This window comes from Pristiophorus japonicus, chromosome 18, assembly GCF_044704955.1.
Source record: "Pristiophorus japonicus isolate sPriJap1 chromosome 18, sPriJap1.hap1, whole genome shotgun sequence".
NCBI lineage: Eukaryota > Metazoa > Chordata > Chondrichthyes > Pristiophoridae > Pristiophorus > Pristiophorus japonicus.
The window spans coordinates 87,446,325-87,469,509 of NC_091994.1; the positions used below are offsets into that span (position 1 = coordinate 87,446,325).

General features: G+C 45.0%; 1 protein-coding gene across 1 annotated transcript in view; it reads right to left on the reverse strand.

Moving 5' to 3' along the window:
- The window catches only part of padi2 (peptidyl arginine deiminase, type II), a 44,199-nt gene extending 23,198 nt beyond the window's left edge, over positions 1-21,001 (reverse strand). The window contains exons 1-9 of the mRNA XM_070860936.1: positions 20,953-21,001; positions 15,787-15,897; positions 13,858-14,038; positions 11,451-11,523; positions 10,719-10,780; positions 6,694-6,811; positions 5,880-6,008; positions 3,952-4,109; positions 3,281-3,384 (exon numbers count right to left, since the gene is read on the reverse strand). Coding sequence (XP_070717037.1) covers positions 3,281-3,384; positions 3,952-4,109; positions 5,880-6,008; positions 6,694-6,811; positions 10,719-10,780; positions 11,451-11,523; positions 13,858-14,038; positions 15,787-15,878 — 917 coding nt within the window. The 5' untranslated portion in view covers positions 15,879-15,897; positions 20,953-21,001. The remainder of the gene's footprint in view (positions 1-3,280; positions 3,385-3,951; positions 4,110-5,879; positions 6,009-6,693; positions 6,812-10,718; positions 10,781-11,450; positions 11,524-13,857; positions 14,039-15,786; positions 15,898-20,952) is intronic.
- Between the last annotated feature and the right edge of the window lie 2,184 nt (positions 21,002-23,185).

Consider the following 23,185-nt stretch of genomic DNA (forward strand, 5'->3'; position numbering starts at 1 on the left):
TTGGTTCAGTATTCACTAAGGAGGACACAAACAACCTTCCGGATATAAAAAGGGTCAGAGGGTCTAGTAGGGAGGAGGAACTGAGGGAAATCTTTATTAGTCGGGAAATTGTGTTGGGGAAATTGATGGGATTGAAGGCCGATAAATCCCCAGGGCCTGATGGACTGCATCCCAGAGTACTTAAGGAGGTGGCCTTGGAAATAGCGGATGCATTGACAGTCATTTTCCAACATTACATTGACTCTGGATCAGTTCCTATCGAGTGGAGGGTAGCCAATGTAACCCCACTTTTTAAAAAAGGAGGGAGAGAGAAAACAGGGAATTATAGACCGGTCAGCCTGACATCAATAGTGGGTAAAATGATGGAATCAATTATTAAGGATGTCATAGCAGCGCATTTGGAAAATGGTGACATGATAGGTCCAAGTCAGCATGGATTTGTGAAGGGGAAATCATGCTTGACAAATCTTATGGAATTTTTTGAGGATGTTTCCAGTAAAGTGGACAAAAGAGAACCAGCTGATGTGGTATATTTGGACTTTCAGAAGGCTTTCGACAAGGTCCCACACAAGAGATTAATGTGCAAAGTTAAAGCACATGGGATTGGGGGTAGTGTGCTGACGTGGATTGAGAACTGGTTGTCAGACAGGAAGCAAAGAGTAGGAGTAAATGGGTACTTTTCAGAATGGCAGGCAGTGACTAGTGGGGTACCGCAAGGTTCTGTGCTGGGGCCCCAGCTGTTTACATTGTACATTAATGATTTAGACGAGGGGATTAAATGTAGTATCTCCAAATTTGCGGATGACACTAAGTTGGGTGGCAGTGTGAGCTGCGAGGAGGATGCTATGAGGCTGCAGAGTGACTTGGATATGTTAGGTGAGTGGGCAAATGTATGGCAGATGAAGTATAATGTGGATAAATGTGAGGTTGTCCACTTTGGTGATAAAAACAGAGAGACAGACTATTATCTGAATGGTGACAGATTAGGAAAAGGGAAGGTGCAACGAGACCTGGGTGTCATGGTACATCAGTCATTGAAGGTTGGCATGCAGGTACAGCAGGCGGTTAAGAAAGCAAATGGCATGTTGGCCTTCATAGCGAGGGGATTTGAGTACAGGGGCAGGGAGGTGTTGCTACAGTTGTACAGGGCCTTGGTGAGGCCACGCCTGGAGTATTGTGTACAATTTTGGTCTCCTAACTTGAGGAAGGACATTCTTGCTATTGAGGGAGTGCAGCGAAGATTCACCAGACTGATTCCCAGGATGGTGGGACTGACCTATCAAGAAAGACTGGATCAATTGGGCTTGTATTCACTGGAGTTCAGAAGAATGAGAGGGGACCTCATAGAAACGTTTAAAATTCTGACGGGTTTAGACAGGTTAGATGCAGGAAGAATGTTCCCAATGTTGGGGAAGTCCAGAACCAGGGGTCACAGTCTAAGGATAAGGGGTAAGCCATTTAGAACCGAGATGAGGAGAGACCTCTTCACCCAGAGAGTGGTGAACCTGTGGAATTCTCTGCCACAGAAAGTGGTTGGGGCCAATTCACTAATTATATTCAAAAGGGAGTTAGATGAAGTCCTTACTACTCGGGGGATCAAGGGGTATGGCGAGAAAGCAGGAAGGGGGTACTGAAGTTTCATGTTCAGCCATGAACTCATTGAATGGCGGTGCAGGCTAGAAGGGCTGAATGGCCTGCTCCTGCACCTATTTTCTATGTTTCTAACCCTCTCGCAATGAAGGCCAACATTCCATTCGCCTTCCTGATTACCTGCTGCACCTGCAAACTAACTTTTTAGGATTCATGCACAAGGACCCCCAGGTCCCTCTGCACCGCAGCATGTTGTAATTTCTCCCCATTCAAATAATATTCCCTTTTACTGTTTTTTTTCCCAAGGTGAATGACCTCACATTTTCCGACATTGTATTCCATCTGCCAAACCTTAGCCCATTCGCTTAACCTATCTAAATCTCTTTGCAGCCTCTCTGTGTCCTCTACACAACCCGCTTTCCCACTAATCTTTGTGTCATCTGCAAATTTTGTTACACTACACTCTGTCCCCTCTTCCAGGTCATCTATGTATATTGTAAACAGTTTTGGTCCCAGCACCGATCCCTGTGGCGCACCACTAACCACCGATTGCCAACCTGAAAAGGACCCATTTATCCCGACTCTCTGCTTTCTGTTAGTTAGTCAATTCTCGATCCATGCTAATACATTTGCTCTGACTCCGTGTACCTTTATCTTCTGCAGTAACCTTTTGTGTGGCACCTTATCGAATGTCTTTTGAAAATCCAAATACACAACATCCATCGGTACACCTCTATCCACCATGCTCGTTATATCCTCAAAGAATTCCAGTAAATTAGTTAAACATGATTTCTCCTTCATGAACCCATGTTGCGTCTGCTTGATTGCACTATTCCTATCTAGATGTCCCGCTATTTCTTCCTTATTGATAGCTTCAAGTATTTTCCCCAGGACAGATGCACCAACATTAGCATCCTCGACCAGGCCAACATCCCCAGCATTGAAGCACTGACCACACTCGATCAGCTCCATTGGGCAGGCCACATAGTCCACATGCCAGACACGAGATTCCCAAAGCAAGCGCTCTACTCAGAACTCCTTCATGGCAAACGAGCCAAAGGTGGGCAGCGGAAACGTTACAAGGACACCCTCAAAGCCTCCCTGATAAAGTGCAACATCCCCACCGACACCTGGGAAACCCTGGCTAAAGACCGCCCCAAGTGGAGGATGTGCATCCAGAAGGGCGCTGAGCACCTCGAGTCTCATCGCCGAGAGCATGCAGAAATCAAGCGCAGGCAGCAGAAAGAGCGTGCGGCAAACCAGTCCCACCCACCTCTTCCCTCAATGACTATCTGCCCCACCTGTGACAGAGACTGTGGTTCTCGTATTGGACTGTTCAGCCACGTCAGAACTTATGTTAAGAGGGTAAGCAAGTCTTCCTCAATTCTGAGGGACTGCCTATGATAATGATGATGATGAACTACATGTCTCTGGATCATTAGTCCAGGCCCATGGATTACCACTCCAGTAACCTAACCACTATGCTACCATTCCCACTTGATTTTCTTGTGCTTCTCTCATCCACATTACATCATTCAACACTTTGCATTTCAGTCTTGTAATGCGTTCCTTATTATCTGTTACATTCCAAATAGCACAAGATAGTTTTTTAAAATCTGATGATGTCAATTGGAGCCAATGTTGTAATCAGTATGAGCAGCAGATGGTGTTTTAAACAACAGGTTCATACCTGCACACAAACACTTCCTCAGGAGCCAGAGTATTTGGAGTCATAATCCATGGAGCCATGCGAAATACGACTTGGTCTGTAAAGATAGGAGCCTCTGCTACAGTCTGGAAAGAATGTTTGAAAATGTTAATACAGTAATAACAGAATCATTCTTATTTGATAAGACTCTCATTTCTGAACCAGGATATCAGTGTGAGTCATAGGAACTTGAGTTCATTTAATGCACGTGCTTCCTGGAGAACAGAGTGGGTGGGAGCTGAGGAGCCCTTGGACTGCAGTGTTGGGAGACAGCAGTATAAAAGCTTTTGCTATTACACATGAGGAATCTGGCTATTAATGATACACAATAGAGTTCCTCCAGTGGGTAAGTGCATCCCCAAATGGGTTAATGAACCTTACAGAGTCTAACGTGCTGAGTTAATGCTCTCAGGCAGGCTCGTAAGTTTGTAACAAATCAGCCCGGTTTCGCACTCCGAACCAGTGACTCCTGCTGGAAATTGTATGGTCAGGATTAAGCTGAGCTATTCCAGCCACCACTGATGGCACTTAACTCACAAATGATTGTGGCCACTTTGCTAGGGACTGGAGGGCAACAGCCATCATGATTCAGCACCCATGAAAAATGGGAGAAATTTGGGAGAGAGGGGAAAGGAATTCGGGTAGGATTTTACCATTGATTCTAGTAGGCTGAGGTTGAAGGTCACCAAGCCATCAAAATTCTTATCTGGAAACTTGAGCCCTTCGACGAAGAAGATGTATTCTTTGTTCCCAAACATGTAAGTAGCAACAAAGGACAGTTTCTGGTGTCCCAGGACATGCAGCAAAAGCCCTGTGGGATTCACGATAAAATAAATACAATGCACTGATTGTGGGACTTGTTTGAATTAGAGAATTTGTGATGAACACTCAACTTCCCCCCACTCCCCAGTGGCACTCATGCATCTGCTTTGCCATGAGAGAATCATGCACTAAACATCCATGACAACAGGAGCTAGCCAGTGGTGGGGGAGTCTGGTCTGCTCCTACCTTCATCCTGAATGTCATCATCATAGGCGGTCCCTCGAACGAGGATGACTTGCTTCCACACCAAAAGGGATGAGTTCGCAGATATTTTATTGAAGGACCCGATATTCCAGTCCTGAGCACCAGGGGTGGAAGATGCCTGTGCGTGGATTTTTTTAACGTGTGGTGACCGTTGCACATCAGCCACCACACGGGCTCGACAGAACTCGGCCTTTATCCAGTGGCAAGGGTTAACCAGGACTGGAGACCTGCTCTGCTGCATGGACCTAGTGCGTACACATATCGCAGTGTGGGCTGGCCCCTGCTGCCCCTGGGCCCTCTGCTCTTCTGGGCCCCGTACCACCATTTGCCGCACCTTCGCCACGATCTCTCGCCGCTCGTTCACCACAAACATTCGCCGCACCTCCATCACAATCTCTCACTGCTCCTCCGCCCCGATCATCCGCTGCATTTCTGTCTCGATCTCTCACCGCTTCTCCGCCTCAATCAACCGCTGCAACCTCCGCCATGATCTCTCGCCGCTCATCCGCCCCGACCTTCCCACTCCTCTGTTGTACCTGGGCCCTGCATATTCAGTTCTTCACCTGGCCTAGCGCCCCAAAATAACTGTGGAACACCTCGCATAGTGCTCCACTCCTCTGTCAGTGCGCAGCTGCTGAATCTTTTGGCTGCCGAGGCAAACCATGTCCCGGCACTAAACTTATCCACCACCTGACATTAACACCTCAAAAAACCATCAACCTAATTTCCAGCCCCTGAATGTAGATATGTGATGAAGGTCCCAAATGGCCACTGTTCCTGACAAACACACAGATTTTATGTATATCTCAATCAGCATTCCACAGCCAGTAGGCTCGTACACAATGGCACAGAGAATAGAGGAGCAGTGAGTCTGTGCGGTGGGTATTTGGTGAGTTGAAGATCAAATTTGGCACATACATCTCAGAGTCAATTGGAGGTGCATTTAAGGTGCAATTAATGAATGATTTGACCTTTAGATACCAGGAAGAACTGCGAGGAAATCAATGTAAAGTGATCTCTCAAACATGCCCACATAAATGTACACGCACACATATGCACACTTTCAGCCAGAAATACCTTTATAAAAAGATTATTATGAGCAGCTTTGTTTGTCCTTCCACATTGTACGGAATTAATTTCCGAGATCTAAAGACAAAGCGTAGGTTATGTTTGGGGTGTGGGGAAGGTTCTACCCAACATTCTCTGTAGGTTGAGCTCTGGAGTGATACCGATTTGGGACAGAGATAAAACAAGTAGAAAGTTTGGGGTGAGTATGACATTATATGTCATATCCCAGATGCACTGGCACAGTTTTCTGTTCACACCCATTCTTTAACTGCCGAATGCTATTTTTGGTAACTACACTGAGCCCCTTCCTTTTTTCAATTATATTTGGTGTCGTTCGCTTGTTGCATCCAATTCCATGGTGTGTTTGTCTGTGCCAACTAATTCTACAGTAGCTTATCAGATCTTGGACAATTCATTCTTTAAATCACAGTTTCACATCCTGGTACATGTCTGACAGATAGTTAGACAGACAGATTAACGGACTCACCTCCTTCTTTCAGAAAGACCCGTACTTTGTCCTGATCGGAGGCTGAAATGTAGAGCTGCAGCTTGTAGCCATATTGCAGCAACTCTGGTCCGTCAGTTCTTAAAATCATGCGAGACATATCCTTCAGATCTAAAACAAAGACAGAGACATCGTTGTTCTCTCCCCACCTCTCGTGAGAGTGCTGATTCTATTACATGTATCAAAAGAAAATCTTCTAACTTCTAATCCCATTTACAGTGCATTCATTTTAACCTGTGTCCACCAGTTCGGTGCTGAAATAGCCTCTAGTTTCTGCATCAGTTGGCATTATAAAAAATCTGGGCCATGTTTCTCTTTCAATGTGCCAATAAAACAAATGGAAAAAGTAGGACATGGTCCTAATGTATCCTTTCCCTGTCTGTGTGGGGATTCAATGGGACTGCTACATTCAACACCATGCGCCAAAGGGAAGTTACAGGACTAATGGCTGGCTGGGCTTTTTGGCTTGTGATAGCACATAGTGTTGATGTTCCAGTTGAGCTCCCCCCCCCCACCCAACATCTCCTCACTTGATATATCTTTGAACACAATTTGAACCTGCATGTGTCCTTGTTCCATAGCTCTAAACCTCAGTGCCACTGCCTTGCCACAATTCTAAGAATGCTGGATGGGACGCTAATGACTAGAAATTCCTCCCTGTGTTGCATTTATCCCAGAAGCAAAGTCATGTCCCCACCATGTAAATGTTTATATATGAGACATGGAGGAATTTCTATCTATTATTTGGGCTGCCACAGTGAGTGGAAATGTGTGCCGTGCACATAATTCCCATTACCTGAAAAACTGTTCACCAAATTATCAGCGTTGTCAGGCTTGGAAGAAAATGTTGCATCCTTGTCACAGTTCACAAGAAGAACAGCACCATGTCCATTAGGACCCCAGGACCAAGAAGCCTTGTAAAGGAAAGACAAATCCAGTTATACTTTAACTCAGACTCCTGTTCTGCAATCCCATGAAAGGTGTGAGGTATTTTGACCACTTCAGGTATAATGATGGTGTGCGCTTTCCCTGGGCGAAAATCTAGAGTCAAATTTCGAACAATTACAGCAACTAGGAGCGCTACAGCTTGTGCAAATCTGGACAGTATGAACACAAGTAAGGACATTGGGATCAGTACCAGCCCCAACACATATTTATCAAAGCATCAGATGAATCCTTAACCCCTTTCATCTTAGCTCCTCATGAAGGAACCCTCTGGGTTTTATTGCCCAGCCTATGCCCAAGAGTCAATGATGCCTCGATTTGGCTTGCCTTCCCCGAATGATGATATCGGTAACTTGAATTCTCCAGTCCTGGGTAAATCCACTTTATGTCTTGGTCACTGTACCCAGACGAGCTTGCTTACTCACGTCTCTTGACCTCAGGAAAATGTGTACATCTAAGTGACACTATTATATCTCCCTATTACTGCTATATATAGCCATACAATCTGACACACTAGGTAAAGACTACTAAAGGACGATAACGAGAAACAATAAGAAGCAGGAGCAAGCTGTGTCAATACATGGTCCTATATATCCCTGATTTTCAAAGAAATCACAATCCTTCAATTGACCAATCAGAGTGCCACATATGTCAGACGAGTCCACCTGCTTGTGTTGGCAATCACCTCAAACACCCATGTCATTACCCCCAGTGACCTCAGGTAACTTCACTTCTTTAACTTCCTAAGTCTCCTCATAACAATGAACTTTGCAGCTTTTCAGTTAGAGATTCACACATTTATCTCTGGGCCTGTGGCCTTGATAGCCTATACTTCTCTAGTGTCTGTGAGAATACTTTGCTCTTATGAGTGTCCACCAGTTTTAACCTTTTGGGGGAAGACGTTCAACTTACAGCTGTCCATTTAGTGCTTGAAAAATGGATGACCAGGTCTTGATAATTGGGTGACACTTTGGCTGCCCCATGATGTGGAATCTATATGGGTGGAGCTATGGAATACCAAGGGGCAGAAAACGCTAGTGGGAGTTGTGTACAGACCTCCAAACAGTAGTAGTGATATTGTGGAGGGCATCAAACAGGAAATTAGGGGTGCATGCAATAAAGGTGAAGCAGTTATCATGGGTGACTTTAATATGCACATAGATTGGGCTAGCCAAACTGGAAGCAATACGGTGGAGGAGGATTTCCTGGAGTGCATAAGGGATGGTTTTCTAGACCAATATGTCGAGGAACCAACTAGGGGGGAGGCCATCTTAGACTGGGTGTTGTGTAATGAGAGAGGATTAATTAACAATCTCATTGTGCGAGGCCCCTTGGGGAAGAGTGACCATAATATGGTGGAATTCTACATTAGGATGGAGAAGGAAACAGTTAATTCAGAGACCATGGTCCAGAACTTAAAGAAGGGTAACTTTGAAGGTATGAGGCGTGAATTGATTAGGATAGATTGGCGAATGATACTTAAGGGGTTGACAGTGGATGGGCAATGGCAGACATTTAGAGACCGCATGGATGAACTACAACAATTGTACATCCCTGTCTGGCGTAAAAATAAAAAAGGGAAGGTGGCTCAACCGTGGCTATCAAGGGAAATCAGGGATAATATTAAAGCCAAGGAACTGGCATACAAATTGGCCAGAAATAGCAGCGAACCAGGGGACTGGAAGAAATTTAGAACTCAGCAGAGGAGGACAAAGGGTTTGATTAGGGCAGGGAAAATGGAGTACGAGAAGAAGCTTGCAGGGAACATTAAAATGGACTGCAAAAGCTTCAATAGATATGTAAAGAGAAAAAGGTTAATAAAGACAAACGTAGGTCCCCTGCAGTCAGAATCAGGGGAAGTCATAACTGGGAACAAAGAAATGGCAGACCAATTGAACAAGTACTTTGGTTCGGTATTCACTAAGGAGAACACAAATAACCTTCCGGATATAAGAGGGGTCAGAGGGTCTAGTAAGAAGGAGGAACTGAGGGAAATCATTATTAGTATGGAAATTGTGTTGGGGAAATTGATGGGATTGAAGGCCGTTAAATCCCCAGGGCCTAATGGTCTGCATCCCAGAGTACTTAAGGAGGTGGCCTTGGAAATAGCGGATGCATTGACAGTCATTTTCCAACATTCCATAGACTCTGGATCAGTTCCTATGGAGTGGAGGGTAGCCAATGTAACCCCACTTTTTAAAAAAGGAGGGAGAGAGAAAACAGGGAATTATAGACCGGTCAGCCTGACATCGGTAGTGGGTAAAATGATGGAATCAATTATTAAGGATGTCATAGCAGCGCATTTGGAAAGAGGTGACATGATAGGTCCAAGTCAGCATGGATTTGTGAAAGGGGAATCATGCTTGACAAATCTTCTGGAATTTTTTGAGGATGTTTCCAGGAGAGTGGACAAGGGAGAACCAGTTGATGTGGTGTATTTGGACTTTCAGAAGGCTTTCGATAAGGTCCCACACAAGAGATTAATGTGCAAAGTTAAAGCACATAGGATTGGGGGGTAGTGTGCTGACGTGGATTGAGAACTGGTTGGCAGACAGGAAGCAAAGAGTAGGAGTAAATGGGTACTTTTCAGAATGGCACACAGTGACTAGTGGGGTACCGCAAGGTTCTGTGCTGGGGCCCCAGCTGTTTACACTGTACATTAATGATTTAGATGAGGGAATTAAATGTAGTATCTCCAAATTTGCAGATGACACTAAGTTGGGTGGCAGTGTGAGCTGCGAGGAGGATGCTATGAGGCTGCAGAGTGACTTGGATAGGTTAGGTGAGTGGGCAAATGCATGGCAGATGAAGTATAATGTGGATAAATGTGAGGTTATCCACTTTGGTTGTAAAAACAGAGAGACAGACTATTATCTGAATGGTGACAGATTAGGAAAAGGGGAGGTGCAACGAGACCTGGGTGTCATGGTACATCAGTCATTGAAGGTTGGCATGCAGGTACAGCAGGCGGTTAAGAAAGCAAATGGCATGTTGGCCTTCATAGCGAGGGGATTTGAGTACAGGGGCAGGGAGGTGTTGCTACAGTTGTACAGGGCCTTGGTGAGGCCACACCTGGAGTATTGTGTACAGTTTTGGTCTCCTAACTTGAGGAAGGACATTCTTGCTATTGAGCGAGTGCAGCGAAGGTTCATCAGACTGATTCACGGGATGGCGGGACTGACCTATCAAGAAAGACTGGATCAACTGGGCTTGTATTCACTGGAGTTCAGAAGAATGAGAGGGGATCTCATAGAAACGTTTAAAATTCTGACGGGTTTAGACAGGTTAGATGCAGGAAGAATGTTCCCAATGTTGGGAACCAGGGGTCACAGTCTAAGGATAAGGGGTAAGCCATTTAGGACTGAGATGAGGAGAAACTTCTTCACCCAGAGAGTGGTGAACCTGTGGAATTCTCTATCACAGAAAGTTGTTGAGGCCAATTCACTAAATATATTCAAAAAGGAGTTAGATGTAGTCCTTACTACTAGGGAGATCAAGGGGTATGGCGAGAAAGCAGGAATGGGGTACTGAAGTTGCATGTTCAGCCATGAACTCATCGAATGGCGGTGCAGGCTCGAAGGGCCGAATGGCCTACTCCTGCACCTATTTTCTATGTTTCTATGTTTCTATGCTCTACACCCACTTGATGCCAAATTGATACAGGCCTGTCAATGAGTGAGTAGCCTGCCCACCTGATACAGGTGTAAGGCTGCTTTACTATGCTGGTTGTAGGGCCCCGATGCAAAATGCAGGTATAGGTGGGCAGGCAAGCTCTGCCTGTTTCTACCAGATCTTGAGCAGTCTAACCAGCGGCTAGGAGGTGGAAGGATCTTTTGTTTTTGAATGAGTTTTGAATAAAATTACTTTTGTGATCACCTTATTTGGATGATTCTCTTCAACTTTACCATCACGATCTGCATCCACATCCAGCGATATGCCTGTAAAAGAAGGGATGCAGAAGCTAAGAGAACTGCTTCTGGCCCGCAGACTTTTATCAACAATTCCATTGTTCCAGTTCTCCTGTACACAGCAGTACAGCATTGTCACCTTGAGCAACATGTAAAAATACATATACCATCATAAGAGAGAGATCTGCAGTTCTTTAGAACCTTATCATGTCTCTGAGAAATATCTCGCAGCACTTCACATAATTTCATTTGAAATTGTAGTCGCTGTTGTGCAGCCAATTTGCATACAGCGGGCAGGGAGAGTCAATCTGTGTTTGATAGTGTTGGTTGAGAGAAGAATGTTGGTCAGGACTCAGATAGAACTTCCTGCTCTTCTTCAAACAGAGCCATGGCCTTTTAACGTTCACCGGATCAGTCAGACGGGGCCTCACTTTAACATCCCATGGAAAGGGCCGCATTCCCTTAGTATGGCATTGAGGTATGGGCTTACACTACATGCTCGGGATTTGGAGAGAACCAATATTGAGGTAAAAGTATTGTTTTGGATTTTTTTCTTCTACGCTGTGCCCTAACATAAGATTCTAATATAATAAAATGCATTAAGGATTAAAGTTTTCAAATGCTTTGCTTATTATATTCCCATGAGCATGGGAAATAATCCCAGTAACATCCATTTAACCTGTATGTGTGAGACACTTACTGATGGCTGTAAACTGCAGGATCATCTTGTCAATGGGGTTGTCAGACTGATCGCCATAAAATGTAACTGTAACCTACAGGAAGGGATTGGACAGAGTTAGGAACAATTGCTAAGATGCATCATACACTTCAGGCTTTGAACAAGAATGTGAAATCACGTGAGAATATGATCAGTCTCATTTGTAACTCTCACTCTGTGGCCAATCAGGTGAAGTACCAGTGTGGCATGTGGAACTGTACCTCAGAATGTCATAGCACTATAAGAAAAGACATGAATAGACCCTCTGACACATCAAAGCTCAGTGCTCTTAACACCCTAACTCTCCCATTATGTGTTCAGCTGAAGTTTGAAAATTCTAGTTTTTCATTTTGCTTTCACTGCCTGGTAGATTACTGAAAATATTTATCACTCTTTGAGTAAATAAGTTCTTTTTAATACATATTTGTTTTAAATTTACTTTTACATAATTTATTGAATCGCCTCTGTTCTGGCTTTTCAGAGTTGGAAGCAATATTCTGTATTGACTTCATGTGCTCCATTTAATATTTTATCTACCTCGATGTGGGCCGCCACTTAATGGTCTTCTTTGGAGACGGTAGAGCTTGAGCTTCTCTAATCATTCCTGTCTGCAGTCTTTGACACAGTTGACCACTCCATCCATCTCCAATGCCTCTCCACCAATGTCCAGCTGGGTGGGACTGCACTCGCCTGGTTCCATTCTTATCTATCTAATCGTAGCCAGAAAATCTCCTGCAATGGCTTCTCTTCCCACTCCCGCATCGTTACCTCTGTCCTTGGTCCCCTCTTATTTCTCATCTACATGCTGCCCCTTGGCGATATCATCTGAAAACACGGAGTCAGTTTCCACATGTAAGCAGACGACACCCAGCTCTACCTCTCCACCACTTCTGTCGACCCCTGCTTGGTCTCTAAATTGTCAGATTGCTTGTCTGACATCCAGTACTGGATGAGCAGAAATTTTCTCCGATTAAATATTGAGAAGACTGACGCCATTGTCTTTGGTCCCCGCCACAAATTGCGTTCCCTAACCACTGACTCCATCCCTCTCCCTAGCATCAATCTGATGGTGAACAAGACTATTCACAACCTAGGTGTCATATTTGACCCTGAAATGAGTTTCCAGCCACATATCCGTGGCGTAATTAAAACCGCCTTTTTCCAGCTCCATAACATTGCCCGCCTCCGCCCGTCTCAGCTCTTCTGCTGCTGAAACCCTCATTCATGACTTTGTTACCTCTAGATTTGACTACTCCAACTCACTCCTGGACGGCCTTCCACATTCCACACTACGTAAACTTGAATTCATCCAAAACTCAGCAGCCAGTGTAATAACCCTCACCAAGTCAAGATCACCCATCACCCCTGTGCTTTCTGACTTACATTGGCTCCCAGTTAAACAACACTTTGATTTCAAAATTCTCATCCTTGTTTACAAATCACACCATGGCCTCGCCCCTCCCTATCTCTGTAATCTTTTTCAGTCTCACAACTCCACAAGATGTCTGCGTTCCTCAAATTCTGGCCTCTTGAACATCCCTCATTATAACTGCTCAACCATCGGTGGACGTGCCTTCAGCTGCCTGGACGATAAGTTGTGCAACTCCCTCCCTAAACCTCAACACCTATCTAGCTCTCTTTCCTCCTTTAAGATGTTCCTTAAAACCTACCTCGTTAAACAAGCTTTTGGTCATTGGCCTTAATTTCTTCTTCTGTGGCTCAGTGTCAAATTTATCTGTTTGTCTTGTAACACTGTTGTGAAGCGCCTTGGGATGTTTTACTACGTTAAAGGCGCTATATAAATAAAAGTTATTATGACTATTAATAGCTCAGCCCCTTTACACTTTAGAATAAAGAAACATACAGACTGGAGGTGACTATTGCAGCCGATCAGATAAAAAATGCTGGAAATACTCAGCAGGTCAGGCAGCATCTGCGAAGAGAGAGAAACAGAGTTAACATTTCAGGTCGATGACCAGAACTGTGAAAGAGCACATCTGACGAAAGGTCATCGACCCGAAACGTTAACTCTGTTTTTCTCCCCACAGATGCTATCTGACCCGCTGTATTTCCAGCATTTTATTTCAGGTGTCCAGCACGTGTAGTATTTTGCTCTGGGGTTTCCATCAGATACTAATCTATTTCCATTTCTTTTTCAATTTGTTGACAAGAGCCACTATACATCACTCTCATTTTCAATTCAGGAAAGGAGTAGAGAAGACTGCGAGAAAATGGGAAAGGAAATAGAAGTGGTGAGGACAAGCAATGAAGCAAGATTCTGAGTGAAAAGAGATGAACTGCAGGAAGAAATCCCTGTTGCACCAGAAACACTTGTAACATGCAAGTGGAGTCAATCACAGGAACAAAAGAAATGTAAATTGCATGCTACCTTATTGTCATTTGCAACCCTGCTTGTTTTGTCCAATGTGACCAGGAGCACGGTCCCTTTATGGAGAACCAATTTGGTTGCATGTTCAGGCACCGGGGTTATACGCTGTTGATGTAAAATGGAGCATTTGACACCAGGGCTGAAGCGGATTTCAAATGACTGGGATCTTGGAGGCGATGGCCTAGAAAAAGAGACCGTTTAATTGATATAATTGATTGTTAAAGGGCACCAATTCATTTTGAAAAACAATGTGCCCATTATAGCACAGTGAGACTCCTTTCATCACTTTGTCTATGATTGAAAGGAAGCTGATAATTCGCCGGGTAGAATTGTCCCACTTTCCGTTGATAGAACATACCTGAAGAATTTCCCATGTTGTTGGGTAGATCCGAGTGCCATAGCTCCACTGGAAAAGCTTGGTTGTGGGTGGGGACAGACTTCCACAGACCTTCAGCACTATATCTGAGATGCTGTCAGGGTCAATAGCCTTCATTCTGTCCATTGCACTCAGCTGCTTCTTAATGTCATAGTGCATCAACCAAGTTGGTTACACACTGCCATCTATGATGATAGGGACATCAGGAGGAGGCCAGCTGTGATTGCCCATTCAGCATTTATGGCTGAAGACATTGGCAATTGCTGTGTTCGGCTCAGCCATGGCTGAGGGTGGAGATATTCATGGAGGTTCCTCCTCCTTCTATCAGTCGACCACCATTCTCTGAATGTGCTGGGACTAAAGAGCTTTTCTTGAGTCCATTGGTTGTGGGGTTGCTGAGCTGTTTTTTGCCTGCTGCTTTTTGTGTGTGACATGCACCGGGCCCTGTGCTGAAGCTTCACTAAGTTTGTGCCTCATTCTACGCTACGCCTGGTGCTGCTCCTGACATACCCTTCTGCATTAACCAAAGCTGGTCTCGCAGTTTGATGATGATTGACGGAGCACGGCATTGTTGCAAGTGCCTTCTTTTAGGTGAGATATTAAACCGTCTTCGTGGGTGGATGAAAAAAGTCCTGTGACGCTCTTGAAGAGCAAGGAGCTTTTCTGGTGTCTGACTCAGCCCTTATCCATCAACCAACAAAAGCAGATTAACCTGTTGTTCACCTCCTTGCTGTTTGTGTGATCTTACTGTGCACAAAGGCTGCTGCATCTGTCTACAAAACAAGTGACTATACTTCAAAAGTAATTCATTGGCTGTGTAATGTCTTGAAACATCCTGAGGGTGTGAAAGGTGCTATCTAAATTCAAGTTATTTTTGTATCTTACTCTATCAGAGTGATCCCATCCTGTCTCTATGATACCGAGGCATCCACTGACCTACAAATTCAATTTTGTGCAAATTATAGGTACAAGTGGGGCTAGTTAATTGCTAAAACCAATCAATGTACTGATCCAATTCAGTGCAGTCTTATAGAATAAGGCTTTAAAACTTATAATTGAGGCCTCTAGTGTTTCATGAAGCATTTCATCAGGTAATAGGATATTCTCCAGTTATCTCCAAGATTACGGGATACTCATGTTTCAGTCATGTTCTCACACCCAACTTGCTACCAAGTTTATGTCACAGGCAAAGAGTGATTTGTATTTCCCATTCAAAAAGGATAAAGCAGGTAATTATAGACCAGTTAATCTAATGTTAATTACAGGCAAACTCAATCCATAATTCAGGATAAAATGAACAGCATTTAGAAACTCTTGAAATAAATACCTCTTACTGGGGTATTGTTCCACGGGCACCCTCCAGTACCTCCTCTAAAAGTCCACATGTGAGCCTAGAGAGTCGGCTGATAAGATATTAGAATGTATGAGGCAGGCATCACAACCAACCCTGGTCCTATTTACCAACTGAGCCATCAAGAGAACACCTGACCAGTGGCCACATTCTAATCTTATATTCAGGAGAGGACATCAGATAAATCAGTTTTCTGACTTACTTGTAAAGGTCGATGTTGAGTTCGGTCCCCAACACATAATTCACTTGGGTGGGTTTCCCACACTCCAGCCGCACAGTCCTTGGCCTGGACATAGTGAAGGTTTACAGCGCTCTGCAGAGTAAGAGTTAGTGTTTCATCTCAGGTAGAAGCTTATCTATAGACACTTATTGCCCTGCTCACAATAACAACCCAGAGTCACCCAGTCTCTTCGTCTGTCTTTGAGTGTGTTATATATGTGGACTTGTATTTACTCTGTACAGCTACCAGAGTCCCTTGGGAGCACAGGTATTTAAGGAGGCTTCACAGGTTGGAGAGGCACTCTAGAGACCTGCAATAAAAGACTAAGGTTACACTTTACTTTGAGTTCACAGTGTTCAGTCTGACTCTTTCTCCATGCACAACAACTGGCGACGAGATATAGATAGTGAACCCAAAGATGCAGAGAACAGTGGGCATTCTGGAGAAATTTTCGGAGGGAAATGATTGGGAAACTTTTGTGGAGCGACTCAACCAATACTTTGTGGCCAAGGAGCTAGATGGGGAAGAGAGCGCTGCCAAACGAAGGGCGATCCTCCTCACCGTCTGTGGGGCACCAATGTATGGCCTGATGAGAATTTGCTCACTCCAGCAAAACTCATGGAGAAATCGTACGACAATTTGTGCACACTGGTCCTAGAGCATTTGAACCCGAAGAAAAGCGTTCTGATGGCGAGGTATTGGTTCTACACTACAAAAGGTCTGAAGGCCAGGAAGTGGCGAGTTATGTTGCCGAGCTAAGACACCTTGCAGGACATTGTGAATTTGAAGGACATTTGGAGCACATGCTCAGAGACTTTTTCATACTTGGCATTTGTCACGAAACCATACTTCGCAAACTTTTGACTGTAGAGACCCCAACCTTGAGTAAGGCCATAGCGATAGCCCAGGCGTTCATTGCCACCAGTGACAATGCAAAACAAATCTCTCAGCACACAAGTGCTGCTACAAGTACTGTGAACAAAGTTGTTGTTTCAAATCATAATGTACAGGGCAGGTCATACATACCTGCAGATGACTCAGAATCCACCATCAAGGGTGATGAATGCAAGGCCATTAACACCTTGTTGGCGCTGCATGGGTGATCATCGTTTCCATTCATGCCAATTCAAAGGATACGTTTGCAAGGGCTGTGGAACAATGGGACACCTCTGAGTGTGCAGGCGAGCTGCTCAGCCTGTTAAACCTGCAAACTACCATGTTGCAGAGGAGGACAGATCCACGGAGGAGCACGATGAACTAGAGCCTCAAATAGAGGAGGCAGAGGTACATGGTGTGCACACATTCACCATGAATTGTCCTCGATAATTCTGAATGTTGAACTAAATGGACTCCCAGTGTCAATGGAGCTTGACGGACGCGAGCCAGTCCATCATGGGCAAAAAGACTTTCAAAAGGTTGAGGTGCAACAAGGCCTCAAGGCCAGTCTTAAGTCCAGTTCGCACGAAACTAAGAACTTACATGAAAGAACTGATTCATGTAATTGGCAGTGCTACCGTAAAGGTCTCCTACAATGGAGCGGTGCACAAGCTACCACTCTGGGTGGTACCGGGCGATGGTCCCACGCTGCTTGGCAGGAGCTGGCTGGGAAAGATACACTGGAACTGGGATGATGTCCGAGCGCCAATAGCCGCTGACGACACTTTGTGTGCTCAAGTCTTAAACAACTTTCCTTCGCTGTTCAAACCAGGCATGGGGAAATTTCAAGGAGCAAAAGTGCTGATCCACCTAATTCCGGGGGCGCGACCCATCCGTCACAAGGCAAGAGCAGTACCGTACATGATGAGAGAAAGGGTAGAGATCTACCTAGACCGGCTGCAACGAGAGGGCATCATTTCACCGATCGAGTTCAGCAAGTGGGCCAATCCTATTGTCCCAGTCCTCAAGGGATACGGCACCGTCAGAATCTGTGGCGATTACAAAGTAACTATCAATCGTTTCTCCCTGCAGGACCAATACCCACTACCAAAGGCCGACGACCTCTTTGCAACGCTGGCTGGAGGAAAGACGTTCACGAAGCTGGAGCTGACTTCAGCCTACATGATGCAGGAACTGGAGGAATCATCGAAGGCCCTCACCTGCATCAACACGCACAAGGGTCTTTTTGTTTATAACAGATGCCAGTTTGGAATCCGATCAGCGGCAGCGATATTCCAGAGAAACATGGAAAGTTTACTGAAGTTGGTCCCGCACACCGTGGTCTTCCAGGACGACATCTTGGTCACAGGTTGGAACACAGTCGAGCACCTGCAGAACCTGGAGGAGGTTCTTAGTCGACTCAACTGCATGGGGCTCAGGTTAATATGCTCGAAGTGCGTTTTCCTGGTGCCTGAAGTGGAGTTCTTGGGAAGGAGGATTGCGGCGGATGGCATCAGCCCCATCAACGCGAAGATGGAGGCAATCGAGAATGCACCGAGGCCACAGAACGTGACAGAGCTGGGACTCTTGAACTACTTTGGTAACTTCTTACCCGGTCTCAGCACACTGCGAGAACCACTGCACATCTAATTACGAAAAGGGGGCGAATGGATTTGGGGCAAAAACCAAGAAAATGCCTTTGTAAAAGCAAGAAAATTATTATGCTCAAACAAATTGCTTGTGTTGTATGATCCATGTAAGCATTTTGTACTAACGTGATGCGTCGTCATATGGCATCGGGTGTGTATTGCAACAAGCTAATGATTTTGGGAAACTGCAGCTGGTTGCTTATGCATCCAGGAGTCTGTCTAAGACCGAGAGAGCCTACAGCATGATTGAAAAAGAAGCCTTAGCGTGTGTCTATGGGATAAAGAAAATGCATCAATACCTGTTTGGGCTAAAATTCGAATTGGAAACTGACCATAAGCCACTTATACCCCTGTTTTCCGAGAGTAAAGGGATAAATACCAACACATTGGCCCGCATCCAGAGATGGCCGCTCACGTTGTCCACATACAACTACGCCATCCACCACAGGCCAGGCACAGAAAACTGCGCCGATGCTCTCAGTCGGCTGCTATTGCCCACCATGGAGGTGGAAATGGTGCAGCCCGCAGATCTAGCCATGGTTATGGAAGCATTTGAGAGTGAGCAATCACCCATCACTGCCCGGCAGATCAAAACCTGGACCAGCCAGAACCCAAAAGCTGTTTGCTTCACGGGAGCTGCTCCAGTGTCCCAGTGGAAATGCAGGAAGAGATAAAAACCGTTCCAGCGGCGCAAAGATGAAATGTCTATACAGGCAGACTGCCTTCTGTGGGGCAATCGAATAGTGATCCCCAAGAGGGCAGAGACACCTTCATCAATGACCTCCACAGTACCCACCCAGGCATCGTAATGTTGAAAGCGATAGCCAGATCACACGTGTAGTGATGTGGACTTAGAGTCCTGCGTTCACAGATGTAATACATGCTCGCAGTTAAGCAATGTACCCCAGGGAGGCATCGCTAAGTTTATGTCTTGGCCCTCCAAACCATGGTCTAGGGTACACGTCGACAATGCAGGCCCGTTCTTGGGTAAAATGTTCTTTGTGGTTGTAGACGCGTACTCAAAGTGGATTGAATGTGAGATAATGTCGGCTAGCACGTCCACTGCCACTACTGAAAGGCTTACCTGATGTCCTGGTGAGCGACAAAGGGCCATGTTTTACCAGAGCTGAGTTCAAAGAATTCATGACCCGTAACAGGATCAAACATGTCACATCTGCCCCGTTTAAACCAGTGTCCAATGATCTGGCTCAGAGAGCAGTGCAAACCATCAAGCAAGGCTTGAAGAGAGTAACTGAAGGCTCACTGCAGGCTCGCCTATACCGAGTCCTGCTTAGCTACTGCACGAGACCCCACTCACTCACTGGGATCCCACCTGCTGAACTGCTCATGAAAAGAGCACTTAAGACAAGGCTCTCGTTAGTTCACCCTGATCTGGTGAGGTAGAGAGCAGGCGGCTTCAACAAAGTGCATACCATGATAGTGCAAATGTGTTCTCGCAAGATTGAAATCAATGATCCTGTATTTGTTTTAAATTATGGACAAGGTCCCAAGTGGCTTCCCGGCACTGTCGTGGCCAAAGAGGGAAGCAGGGTATTTCGGGTCAAACTTTCAAATGGACTAATTCACCGGAAACATTTGGACCAAATTAAACTCAGATTCACGGACTATCCTGAGCAACCCACCTTGGACCCTACCTTTTTTGATCCCCCAACACACACACCAGTGGCAACTGGCAACATGGTTGACCATGAAGCAGAACCCATCATCCACAGCAGCCCAGCAGGGCCCAACACACCAGGCAGCCCAGCAAGGCCAGCTGTACAGCAGCCCAGCGAGGGCCCACCAAATGACTCAACAACACCAGCTTTCACACCGAGACGATCAACCAGGGCAAGAAGGGCCCCAGATCGACTCACATTGTAAATAGTTACACTATTGACTTTGCGGGGGGGGGGGGGGGGGCGGGGAGACTGTTGTTATATATGTGGACTGGTATTTACTCTATACAGCCACCAGAGGGCTCATCCCCTGGAGCCCCAAGGGAACCTATAATCCCTTGAGAGTACGGGTATTTAAGAAGGCTTCACAGGTTGGAGGGGCACTTTGGAGACCTGCAATAAAAGACTAAGGTCACACTTTACTTTGAGCTCACAGTGTTCAGTCTGACTCTTTCTCCATACACAACAGAGTGTTAGAGGCATTTGTAATTTAATATAATCAGTAGCTCTTCTCATCTTTTATTCTCCCTTTACACCCACCTGCACTAATAATATAGGTTAAGAGCTTATAATTTACAAACAAACTTGAATGGCAATTGTTTCTGTACCATAATATATCGGTTGATAGCAAAGCAGCAGTAAAGTGGAAACAGTCACCTAATGGTCACCAGTGAATGGTTAACCTGGAAACCTAATCCACAGAACCACCTTGTTGTTTTTACTTCAGACCTCAGTTTGCTTTCAGTATCAGTCTGCTCTGCACCTGGCTCAGTGCTGCCTGCTGTTCAATGCTAAAATAAAGCTTGCTCCTTTCCCATGTTTCCCTCACCTCTACACATATCTTAAGATTCTTACAGAAACAATCCTGCTGAACCTAAAGTAACCGCCACCCTATCCTTCTCAAACTGTTCCCAAATCCAGTCTCATGCAAAAATTAAGTATACCTGTGTAATTGTTGACTGCGGCTCCTGAAGAGCGGTGTGCAATCTCCCCCTCTAATGTATTGTTGCACAAGCTCTGCCCACTTTCTGGAACATGTGATCACTGGTTAATTCAGCTGTCAATTACATTCTTATTAACATTGGTTCTCCAATGTCTTTAAGGGATGGGAACCTTACCTGTTCTGGCATACACGTGACTTCAGTCCCATCTCATGGAATTATTTTTTTATGTGTTCTAAAGTAACCTTGCAAGCCACTCCATTGTAAGCAATTCTTTCCAGGCAATTAAAGATGACCAATTAATGCAGCCTTGCCAGCAATGGCCACACCCTGCCAACAAATATAAAAAAAGACAGGTAGACAACAGAATCTTCTTACTTCCTACATTACAACAGTGACTACACTTGAAAAAATTGGCTGTAAAGAGCCTTGGGAGGCCCTGGGGTTGTAAAAGACGTTTTATCATTGCAAGTCTTTCTTTGTGAGCAGGGCCAAGTGTGTCAGGCAGTGAGGAAGGTGATGGAAGGGCAAATATATCTGTGTGGGGTTATTGCAAAGTCCCTTGAAATTTTTCATTGATGCAGCATTTTATAAATACAGCTACCCAGGACCAAAGCATATTTCACAGCCTTTAAAACAAATCATGGGACAGTGTTGCAATTAAGAACAGCCATGGGTTTTCTTTTCTCTCCAGGATGCTCCTAAAGTACTGGGTGTTTGCTAAGAGTACTGAATACAGTAGTGGTATACTACATCTACGTAGCATATATGGGTAATATACTACATCTAAATAGCACCTATGTGTGGTATACTGCATCTACATCGCACCTATGGGTGGCATACTGCGTCTATATAACACCTGAAGTGGGGCAATAAGTCACACTGGACAAATCAGACATGGAATAGATGGTTAAAGTGTTTTCGATAGAAACAATCTTTGCAAAACCTAAACCAAGAAACAAAATGTGCATCTGCACTGTCTCAAGGCCTCGTCAGATCCTTGCTGTCTCTACAGAAGAGATAACTCAGGGATAGTTGATTTCAAACCGACACATGAGCAAAACTGGTACCCTGTAGAGCAAAGGTCAAAGCAGAGCAAGAGCACGGAGAGATAAGATAACATTCCAAAACTGCATAAACAACCGAGAAACACATTGGGAGAAAGATCCCAGGGGTAGGCGGGATGGAAACCATCTTCACCTTGAGTGACAAGGGGCTGTGTCCATTCAAATCAATGTATGTCTCATGTATTGAATGTCTGGCCATTATAGGCTGAGTAACTGTATAAAAACCCAATGTGTTCTTTGTTTGTAGAGAAATGGGTACGGAGAGTTCAGTAGGGACTGACTGTGGCCTGTTTTCTCCCTTGCAAGTAAAATAAACTTACATGTGTGGGAGTCATCGGAGAGCCTGGGTGCAGCCCTGCACCTCTGTGCAGCGCTTGTCAGTGTCTGCAGCACCTCAATGCTGTAGAACACTGACAGCACAAATGTCAAAATCAATTTGTGCATAGTCCCTTTAAGGAAACCGGCTGATGATGCGTCGTCAAATGACATCACCAGACACGCTTCCTCTAATTGGCCGGGAAACGCACTCGGTGGGCGTACCACGGCCCATTTCGGGAAATTCATTTCACAGGCCAGGATGGTTCCAGCAGCGAGGTCGGGACCCACCACCGATATCGTTCGTCACGGACCCGCTGAGATTTGTAAAATCGCGGCCTTAAACTTAAACATTGAATAGGCAAATAATTAGTAAATAGAGTTGACTGACTAAATAAATAACAGAGGTTACAAAGGCAGTTCAGTTGTATCACAGTAGTTCAGCAATATCTAGCTTGCTGATTATAAACTTACAATTGAGATCAGTCTCTTAGAGTGATATAAATTAGTCACATTAATTTAGGATTGGACTCCTTAGATAGTAGTTAACAGCATTAGGCAACCAGTCTGATGAATATATTAAAGCCTATATGCTTGTAGTTAGCAATGTTTCCAGAACGTCTACAACCTTTTCAATAAGAGCTGACATAGAGGGACTGTTTGTCATGGGTAGCTGTATTTGAACCAGCTGGCTTAAACCTCAGGAAAACTTTTACACTTAAGTGAAACACTTATGTCTGACTGGATAGCCATACAATCTTAACTTCTGTAACCTCTCTCTTTCTCCCTATCAGAGCTGCACTTTCTATTTTTTTACAGAGGCACCCTTCTACACAGACTAGACAAAAAACTCT